Below are 10917 nucleotides of genomic sequence, written 5' to 3'. Positions count from 1 at the left end.
CATGCATACAAACCCATTACGTGAGGGCCATGATACAAACCATGAAACCATTTTGAGTTGCGGTCAAGCAAATCAGCAAAATAAACTAGCCTGCGGCATCATATTTAGATTTTCTTTGAATGCAGCTCGCTGTAGATCGATCGTTTTAATTTTCATCTAAAACGTGAAACACATGACCCAGTGCATGTCTCTAGATGCCCAGCATGATTTCTTTCCCAACTGCAGTTTGATGCATTTTTAATGTGTTTTTTTTTTCCTTGAGAAGCACTTATTTCAGTCACAGTGTTTTTAAAGTTTAACTAAAAGTAGGTTGACATGAATACAACTCATACTTACAACAAATACAAGAGTTTCTGTGGCCCTCAGAGCAGCTCTGGAAATGTACACAGGCTGTATTTGCTCAAACACTTTGCAGCTTTTTACTTACACTTATAATTTCCAGAGTACCATATGATCAAGTTTGCAGTTCTGTTTTTGATTTATTGGTCAAGAAAATGGCAAAATATTGCATTACACAGTAAATATCATTCATGGGTGGATTCTGTAAGTCCATATGCATTACCCAAAATGTTCTAAAATCATTTTGAGAAGTCCTTGTTAAAAAGCTAAATCAATGAAACTTACAAAAATGACAAGACCTAATATTCTGCAATGAACAAGTTGTGATACACTGAAGCACCATTTATAACCTTCTGTTTCCCATAAAGAACATACAGAGATGACAATACCCCGGCATTATATTTCCAGCAAGAGTTAGAGAATCATGCCTGTACTTTTCGACATGTTGAAAAAATACAAGAAAAAAAAAACCTACAAAATTTCTCTGAGAATTAAATATGCTTAGTCAATAAGTTTTGAGTGCTCTATTCTTGTGATGATCCAATCTGGAGTCACACCTTCAGTAAACTCCCTTTGGAACCTAAAAGAAAGAAAGAAAGAAAGACAGACATGAATACTATACTGAGGTTTACTGCAATTATAACATACAGTGATATTTATGGACATAAACTAAACGGTGTTTGAAGACTATTTTATTCATAATCATTAATAAGCAAGTTAAACTAAAATAAAATCAGAACTAAACTCAGACACAATAAAAAAAAAGAGAGATCACAGAATACTAACTCATAATTGGCTGTAAGCAGTCTCTTGGTCTCGGTTTGCTTTTCTCTCTCATCACCAATTGCAACCTGGAAAACTTTCGCTCCATCCACACTTTCGTCAGGAAATTTGGCACTAGTCAAGTACCAAAAGCGCATCAAAATACTCACAAATTTCCTCTCTGAAAGATAAAAAAAAATAGTATTTTTGTTTTGTTTAAAAAAAGGAATTACCCGGCTGTCACACGAACCATTTGAGTTAAAAGTATTCATTTAAACGCCCACATATATGCTTTATTACTACTGTTAAATATATTACCTGGGCGAATATTGCGTAGTATGAATACTGCGTGGTCTCACCGCTATCATCGTAGTAAATGCCCACGTCTCCTGCTGTCATGTACATGATATCGTCCGGCTCCGCGGACAGCGCCCTCTGGTGGCTCAAAGGCAAATGAGCACATTTTCCCTCGAGTTTCTTTATTAGCTTTGTAGAAGAATGTCGAATTAATGACTCACTTTAATCTCAAATAACCCTGATATCAACATATGTTCAGTATTTTCATGTACTTACATCTTTAGCTACTAATCCTTCAAGAGCTTCAAACTGACACTGAGAGAGCAATCTTGAAACGTGCGAGAAAGCCTGCATAAAATGAGATTAAAAATGAATCATTCACATAAAATGGGAATTTTCTCTTACCTTCTGACCCTTAGGCCACCCAAGATGCTTGATTTTTTTTTCCTTCAGCAGAACAATAAAGATTTTATAGCTGAAACTTTGGCCTTTGGTGATCAATAAAATTACTGTCAAAAGCTACTGGTATTACAGGTACTGAGAATTGTTTTTGCTGTATTTTGTAAATTGTTATTAACTGTGTTAGATGTTATGGATTGTATGTTTTTTATTGCTACTCTTATTTTTATGGACCTTTAATATGTAATGTAATTTTTATTTGAATACTGGCATAGGCTCATATATGGGCAAAGCTAAAATAATACTGGCTCTTGATTTTACATCGAGGTCTTATGAAGCAAAATGATTGGTATGAGCCAGAAAATGTACATTATTTGCAACATTAAGACCTTTAATCCACAACAGTTATGTCCACAGCAGATTGGACTAATATCACAATCATGCATATAAAAGAGCAAACTGACATGGGCAGAAGCTGTTTGTTTGTTTGTGTGTGAGAGAATTTGTAAATAGAAGGCCACAATTTCAGATCAAAGTAAATGTTAAACTGAAGCAAAAAGAAAAAAAATAGGTAGGTGAATAAAATTATGTTTATAATCCTAGAACTACTACTTCCTTTTCCTTATGTTTTATTTAGTTTACAGACTTAAAATTAGACCAATTTAACTAATGTTAAATGTTCTCTCACAAAAATACATAAAAATATAAAAATAAAATCAATTTGCATCTAAAGCCATCATAGAACAAGCACTGTCATGTCGGACAATATGAAGGGTTCAGATGCAAAAACCTATCATTGCCATCCGGAATGTACTTTTCTTAGCGTTTTTCTTCGATGTGTTCAGTCATTTCATTTTTATGACAAACAATAAGTTATTTTCGCTGTCTTAAAAGTGAAATAACTGGACATAAACATAGGAGGCTGAGAAAATGCTAATTTCTGAAAAAAATGTTCACATGGCACTTAAAAAGGTGTTTGCATCTGAGCTCTTCATGTCTAGCTTCAACCAGACTAGGTCTTTTCTGGCTCACCTGTATGGCTCCTTCCATGAACTCCTCGATGCTAAACTCTTTGTCAAAGTAAGCTCGAATAAGAAAGAAGTAGATGCGGTTTCGGAACCAGATAATGGGGTTGGGTATCCCAAACACCACAACCCTTGGGTTCCGCTTGCGTCTCTCTGGCTCAGAGCTGTAGCGACGGACATCACACACAACAGACGCCGCTGGTGCGAGCCGTCTCGAGTGATTCAATAAAGATGACTTCGATGTAAAGTTGCGAACCAGGACAGAAACGGGCCTGTTACATATCCTCAGTAAGGGCAGCGCCATTTTTCTCCCATCATCCTCAGCGGCCCTTCTGCTAGAGAAGACCGAGTGACAACAAAGCCAGATGACAATAGTTCCACCTTTGCAGATAGATATAATAGATATAAACAATATGTTTGAAATTCTCAGAAAAAAAACGGCACTGTAAAATTAAGATTTTATGTATTGTTTGAGAATAAAAATATTATAAAGACAAAAATTAGAGATCTCCAGTTGGTGCGCGCCTTGTTCATTTAACTTAGGTCGTTTCTTTTAATTTAGTCATTTGTATCAGTTCCTAAAACTGTTCTGGGTGATTTGTTGGCGAAATCACTGAATCGACAGATTTATCCAACTGTTTGAACACCTTTATTAAAATAATAAGCATAACTGTAAGTCTATTGTAGAATTCAGATCGTTTAGTCTAGAGTAGACATTTCAGAGAGTGAAGCAACCTGTTCAAAAGAGTCGACTCGCTACGAGTTAGTTTCCTGTCACTAGAAAGGAAGGCGAAAGGCTACAGATGGCAGCGAATGGAGAGCTATACTGGTAAATATGGACTGTCAGGAAAAGCTGGAGGTGCCCGTCTACACAGATGTGGACAAGGAGACGTTTTTGAGAGACATTTATCCACGGGTAACTCTCGTAATAGATAATAACAACCATTTATTATTACAGTGTTATTGGTAAACGAATCACACGTGTAACGTTATCGTTTAGCGCAGACCTGCAGTTCTGAAGCGCGTGCCCATCGGGCCATGTGTGCGGACGTGGACGGTGAGTTTTTTGGCAGAAAAAGGGGGAGACCGCGAGGTCAAAGTGCATGTGTCCCCGGAGCCCAGGATGGACTTTCTGCACAAGAACTTTGTGTACAGGTGTGTGTTGAGCATGAATATTTTAACACGAGTCTAACACAAAATAAACGTGCATTTGTATTGCAGGACACTGCCATTTGATGAGTTCATCAAGAGAGCTGCAGAGGCAAAGCACCCAGAATTCTTCATTAGCGAGGTTAGTTATGAAGACATTTCTAAATTATTTAATTTCTTTACTTAAAAAACTTTTCAAATTTTAGTCAGTCCTCCTTTTATTGTGGTCACATAATGCACTAAACTGGTATAATAAACTGTAAATCAGTGGTTCCTAAACTGTGGTGCACGGAGGAATCACTGAAGTAAGGAAAGAAAAAATAAATACAGTTTTAATCATTTGATGCATACGATAACACTAATTTGATAAGCATTGGCTGTTCTCTAAAGCCTACGATCAAAGCATTGTGCTTAGAATGTTTACTTCAGTGCATCGAGTCATCAGCTGCTAAAATCAATTTAAATGACGCAGAACTAAAGAAACAGGTAGCTGGTGCTTGCAGAGCAGATACGCGCTAGAGCAGTGGTCCCCAACCCTCAGGCCACAGACCGGCACCGGTCTATAGATCAATTGGTATTGGGCCGCACAAAAAAATCATTAATTATTTCAGTTTTATTTATTATGAGTCTGAACGATTATTTATTTTGAAAAATTATTGTATTCTCTTGTTACATTTCGGTCACTTGAGCATCAATATTTAACCCACAGGCTAGTAAAATGAGTAAGAACTGCAGCACGATGCACTTGCGTATTCCAGGTGTTCCCAGTTAAAAACATCTTAACTTTTCAGGATGCCGCACTGCGAGTCATGTGACAAGAACCGACTGATCAGCTTCATATTTTAATGGAATATAATTTCATTAGACTAATTATCTCAGACAAACACAGAACACCCAAACACTGCAGTGGTTTTTAATTTACTTCATGAATAAAACTAGCATCAGAGTGCAGCAATGTTTTGTTAGCTTGACATCCTCTGAGAAAAACAGGTTCCCAAGCAATCTACATACAAGCTAATGTTTAGATTTCAAAAACTTTTACAAATATGTCATATGTACATGCAATGTATATTTCAAAATTTATTGAAAAATAGTATAAATATGAATATGACTTAATTTGGCCAACTACGCTAATTTATTTCAATTTTGGTCATTTTGGTGGTACTTGGTGAAAAAAGTTTGAGAACCACTGCTGTAAATTATTTGATTGTAATTTAGTGTTTCATTGTGGCCATTTAATGTAGGTATTGATGTAGTGAACTGACTTATTGTTGAGTGATTAACTAGGATCTTGTTGTTTCCACCAGGATGAAAGTTATTATTTGCGCTCACTTGGAGAAGATGCCCGCAAGGTAGTCTGAAGGACTTTTGAATTAAAGTAATTAATCCAGATGTTAAGGCTGTAGAGTTTGATTTGAATATTGGAAATTATATCTGATTTGTTTGGACATTAATACTGCATCCTTGTCTTTCCTCATGAAGGAGCCTGCTGATTTAAGGAAGCAGTTTCCTGAGCTGGCGGAGGACTTCCATGTACCCCAGTTCTTTGAGCCGGAGCAGTTTTTCTCCAGCGTCTTTCGTATCAGTTCCCCTGGTCTGCAGCTGTGGACACACTACGATGTGAGTTTTTCACCCCAAAATATGTTACAAACTAATGTCATGCTGATCATCTGAAAGATTGTGTTATTTTAAATCTATTTTTACATTGAGTACAAATATATTTTCGCAAACCTCACTTTGCTCTTCGTTTAATTCACCTATAAGAAAAAAATAGACCACCTTGTGTGAAGAGCATCCATCACTTTCTGCTCAAACATCTATACTACCATTTCAACATTTGGCTTTACCATGATTTTTTTGTTTAAATAAACAATAAAAGTAGTCATATTGTAAATTATTTCTCTTTTTATGTAGTATTATGTGATCCTTAACATGCCGACTTGGTCACAAGAAGCATTAGTCATTGTTTACATAGCTGAAAAAAGTTGTGTTTGAATGAAGTGTAGTGAGTGATACAGTGTCTTTATCAGCAATAAGTTTAAAGATCAGAATTTATCTGAAATGTACATATTATATATACATACATATCTGAAATGTACACATGTACGTATCTTTACTGTCTTTTTGGACCAGTTACATTTTTTATGTAATAAAAGTCTGTGTTAATCTTTAAAGAATTTACTGTAGTAGTTTTTGAACGTATTTAACAAGGGTCAAAGTTAATCATTTTATTAAGGGTGTTCATCTAAAAAGTTAAAAAAACAGCTGATACAACAGGAGGCGACACAGTGGCTCAGTGGTTAGCAAGAAGGTCGCTGGTTTGAATACCGGCAGGGTCAGTTGGCATTTCTTTGTGGAGTTTGCACGTTCTTCCCATGTTGGCGTGGGTTTCCTCTGGGTGCTTCAGTTTCCCCCACAGTCCAAAGACATGCGCTAATAGGGGAATTGGATTAACTAAATTGGCCCTGGTGTGTGTGTGTGGATGTTTCCCAGTACTGGGCTGCAGCTGGAAGGGCATCCGCTGCATAAAACATATGTTGGATAAGTTGGTGGTTTATTCCGCTGTGGCGACCCCTGATGAACAAAGGGATTATGCCGAAGGAAAATGAATGAAAACAGGAACGCTACATCTGTTTTTTTAAACCCTGCTTGTTTTCAGGTAATGGACAACCTCTTAGCTCAGGTTACAGGAAAAAAGCGTGTTGTTCTCTACAGCCCTGAAGATGCCCTCCATCTCTACCTCACAGGTGAACTTCAGCACTTTTTAAAGTGTGTGCAGGAAATAGAATTGACTTTATATAAACCTTACTGATGTGTGGATGAAACAGTAATTGTGATGTTTTTAGGGGACAAGTCTGAAGTTTTGGACATCGACAGTCCAGATCTGCAGCTTTATCCAGAGTTTGTGAAGGCTCGTCGCTACGAGTGCATTCTGGAACCTGGAGACCTGCTCTTTATTCCAGGTGCTCCCTTTATGAACCAGGCTTATTGGTTTTACAGTGAATATTTTTTATATTGTGAACCAAACATCTAAGTGTTCTTAATAAGTGATGAACTGCTTTTCTAAAAGTGCTGCATGCGTTTGCTTTTCCTCAGCTCTTTGGTTTCACAATACTCTGGCTCTTCAGTTTGGAGTCGGTGTCAATGTGTTCTGGAGGCATCTGCCATCTGAGAGTTACGATAAGAAAGACCCATATGGAAACAAAGACCCAGTAGCAGCCACTCGAGCTCTGCAGTCACTGGAGAGGACTCTAGGCATCCTAGATGAACTGCCACCTGATTATCGGGATTTCTATGCTCGTCGAATGGTGCTGCGCATTCAAAGCAGAGCTTATATTAGGAAACCTATAAATGCATCACAGGAAAATTCAGACACAACATAGTCCTTGTACTACACTGATGATGGCGTGTCATTGTTAAATTATAATAAATGCTTACTCGCCCACAATCATGCCGTTCCAACATGAAACATTTGGGATACTTTACAAGATTTTAGAAGACAATTATTAATTTACAAAACATTTAAGGTGGCACATGGTGACTAACTAACCTGTGTTTCAGTCTTACTGAGGTTATTGTTAGTGATGGAACCACCAGTCATCGTGTTTCAATTTAAATACTTCATTCTACCTCTCAGCAAAAAAAGGAGAAAAGAAAAATGTTTGTTTTGGAAAACTATATATAGTGCATGTGAGGAAGTTCTCCTTATAGCTGGTGTGTGGTTGGGGCACTGGCGTCGTTGTCCTGTGGTTGCCGTCGCACCATCCAAGTGGATGCTGCACACTGGTGGTGGTGTGGAGACCCTCATCCTGTATGTGAAGCGCTTTGGGTGTATAGCCATAAACAACAAATACGCTATATAAATAAACATTACTTACTTATTGGTACAAATTCTAACCTTAAGAAATGTATTCTTTTAAAATTGCTCCAATAAACTGGTTGTTCACTCATGACACTGCCAGTAAAATAAAATGCATTGATCCCGTCAAGCTAATCTTTGACATCTTTTCCAAAATGAATCAAGGCATTTGGTTTTGAATGTCATCTGTCTTGTAAAATGCAGTAGTAAAGACAAAACAGTTCTGAAGAAAACATCCAGGTACTTATGGTCTTGGTTATTGCACCAATAATTATCACACATTAAGCAAACATTTATCAATGCTAATTGCTTACCAAGTTTATATGTTATTTTATTTTTTTTGCTGACAGGAGCACATGCTGTTTCAGCTTGGCTTTAACAGATGAATACAGTATCTCATGTGTTTGGCCTTTACTATTCTGATTTGAAATGAATGAATTGGTCAAATTAATTTAGACCTACATGTGCTAAAAGAATTGTATTGAAATTTATAGTTCATAAGTAAAAAGAAAAGTCACCATTGCCAAACAATTGCTGAACAGTTATTGTGCTAATGTTCTTGTTGGCAAGTCAGATACTGTAGCTCTGTTTTACATCAGTAATATAACAGTTTTGTGTGTATTTATTGATATATATTTTTAGTTTCTGTTTCATTAAAAGCACAACGTTTAATTTATAATCGCAATAGAAGCAAACGTAGAGCTATACATGTATGTTTTCCCCAGTTCACTACATCATAGTTTCAACTGGGCTATATGTACAATTCTGAAATCTTTGTTAATAGCGACACCTTTGATTAACAGTTGGCCCTGTACAAACATGGCTAGGGGACTATGTTGCACACCAATGTTGTACATTCTGCAAACAAAAAATTGCACACAATTTACTATTATTTTTTTTAAGAGGAAGAATGAAGAATATGTTAGAACTTCAAAGACATGGGGTATAAAAATATACACACTTCCCAAGACTTCCTATGAATTATGCGAGTTACCAAAAACCCAAGATTGGTGCAAACTAAACTGAAAATTAATTGGCTAGCCAGTTAATGCAGCTTCATGGAACAAGCCCAAGGAGCTTATTTGACATGCTTTGTTTGTCAAAGCCAGCAACAATATCAAAAGCGACCGCTCGGCTTGTAGATCCTCAAACTGCTTCCTGATTTCTATGGTTCTGCAAAGTGGTTGGATTGTCAGCAACAATAAAATTCTCTAAATCAATATATATCTATATCCTCATTTATTTATCTTCCTGAATGTAGGAACAGCATGTTAAGAAGACCACTAAAGACAAATAATTAGAAGGGAAAACATTTATATAAATAGAAAGCACACAGATGGCAAAAGCCAGCTGTAAGACCTCAACATTATTCCACAAACTTTGGCTTTGGATCCACAAGGAAAATGATCTAGCTGACTCAAATAGTGTTTAAGAGTGGAGCACATGAAAGCATCACACACGCACTATTACACACGTCTCTGTCTTGCAACACCTTTCCAGCAACATTCACATTACATTTATGTGCTACAACAGAAAAGCTTTTCCATTTGCATTTTGAAGTTTTGAAAACAGACAGTGTTATCTAAACAAGCCCCTTTCATATGGATCAGTGAAAATGACTAAAAATCGTGTATTACTGCCAGGCCAGAAGATGGCGATGTCATGTCCTCTCACATATACATTCCTCTACAGAGCTTAAATACAATCAAGAATGAACATGTTTTAAAAAATTCAATGGTTTAGATGATAAAAACTTTCTTTTTGAAACCTGTTTTAAAGATTTGTGTTTCCAGGCCCTTAACATGGTCTAAAAACATTTCCACATTGTGTAAATTCTCCAAGACCTAAAACACACAAAGAATATGAACACCCAGACTTCCCTGAACCTGATCCTTAGTCAGATTTCATTGCATAACAGATCCTCAAATCTTTCTCTAAATACTCTCAGGCAGTCTTATATGTTGGGCTCGAATAAATTTAGTCACAGAAACATTCAAATTAGACAACTGACATCCTAACTTCTGAAACTACAGTGTTTGAGCTTTTAAATGAGGCACACAAAGAGTCTTCCTGCATCATTCAGAAAGTCTTGATTGGGTTCTCAAACTCAACCCAAGTGGATAAACAGGAAATGGCACGGTTGCGGGATATGATGTATAAGGGATCTCGTGGACGTGTTTATTGTTTTAACTCATAAGGTGCAGATGATGATGATTGATGATGAACAGAGAGCTCTTTTGGAGGCTGACCAATGGAGCTCTAGAGACGAGAACTCCTGATGAACTGTGGAGATCATGGGACATAAGTAAAACCATTAGGGAGTTGTTGCTGTTCCTCGGCCAGTCTTTATCTTCTCCAGCCTTTTGGAGAGGTGGCTGTTACTGGACTCCAACTCTTCAATCTTATCCAGTGCAGATCGTAACTGCCATGTAAATAAAATCCATTAATTGTGTTTATGTCAGATGTTGTCAGTTACTTTGACTATACCTGAATTATGTGACTATTGTACCTCTCGCTGCAGTTTGCGTTTTTCAGCTTTGAGCTCATCCTCCACCTTCTCTGCATTTTCAGATGCAGCTTTATACCGGCTCACCTGACCCTCCAGCCTTGTGACCTACATGGGTTCATTTAAAATCACGTAAGATGTCATTTCACTTTTTAAAAAGGGGTAAAGATTTTTAAAATACATTAAAATAACTCACGTTCTGTTCAAGAGCTGTGATTTCTTGCTCTGACTTGACAAGCTTAAATTTGAGGTCATTGACTTGCCTAATGGCATCCCCTGAAACGAAGAACAGTTAAACATTTCTCAACATCCAAGTTGCAGGTCTTAATTGCTCTCTTTATTTTGAGCTGAACATACAGGGTACACAAATTATCATGGGCCCATTTAGACATTCTGTTGACAGAGTACCACTCTAAACAATGACTCTCATACTCTCATATACAATCTAATCAGAAAAAAAAGAATAAATATACTGTGTGTGTATATATACACACACACACACACACACACACGTATTCATTCATTTTTTTCTTTGGCTTAGTGCATAGGTCTTAAACTCGATTCCTGGAGGGCTGACGCTT

The 10917-nt window shown here is 37.0% G+C and overlaps 3 protein-coding genes across 52 annotated transcripts in view; 1 reads left to right on the top strand and 2 right to left on the bottom strand.

Moving 5' to 3' along the window:
- Positions 1-305: 305 nt before the first annotated feature.
- maip1 (matrix AAA peptidase interacting protein 1) lies at positions 306-3189 on the bottom strand. 2 transcript variants are annotated; one of them, NM_001037226.2, is given in 5 exon segments: positions 306-919; positions 1126-1282; positions 1461-1587; positions 1675-1746; positions 2830-3189. In NM_001037226.2, coding segments are annotated over 5 exon segments (732 nt in total). In that variant the 5' UTR covers positions 3127-3189; the 3' UTR covers positions 306-840.
- A 421-nt stretch (positions 3190-3610) lies between these two features.
- On the top strand, positions 3611-7960 carry tyw5 (tRNA-yW synthesizing protein 5). Its single transcript, NM_001077543.1, is given in 8 exon segments — positions 3611-3738; positions 3823-3977; positions 4044-4113; positions 5279-5323; positions 5454-5591; positions 6631-6718; positions 6818-6934; positions 7068-7960. Coding segments are annotated over 8 exon segments (981 nt in total). The 5' UTR covers positions 3611-3657; the 3' UTR covers positions 7355-7960.
- Positions 7961-9127: 1167 nt separating this feature from the next.
- Positions 9128-10917, bottom strand: part of lrrfip1a (leucine rich repeat (in FLII) interacting protein 1a) — a 49479-nt gene continuing 47689 nt past the window's right edge. For all 49 annotated transcript variants that reach the window (XR_012385338.1, XR_012385349.1, XR_012385341.1 and 46 more), the window contains 3 exons: positions 10533-10612; positions 10340-10444; positions 9128-10252 (listed from right to left, as the gene is read on the bottom strand). Coding sequence is in view for 24 of the 49 variants with exons in the window: in XM_009304700.5 (XP_009302975.2) it covers positions 10145-10252; positions 10340-10444; positions 10533-10612 (293 nt within the window). In the remaining 25 variants the exon portion in view is untranslated. The remainder of the gene's footprint in view (positions 10253-10339; positions 10445-10532; positions 10613-10917) is intronic.

The sequence above is a fragment of the Danio rerio genome, chromosome 9 (assembly GCF_049306965.1).
Source record: "Danio rerio strain Tuebingen ecotype United States chromosome 9, GRCz12tu, whole genome shotgun sequence".
NCBI classification, from domain to species: Eukaryota; Metazoa; Chordata; class Actinopteri; order Cypriniformes; family Danionidae; genus Danio; species Danio rerio.
This window is presented reverse-complemented; position numbering and strand designations above follow the sequence as displayed.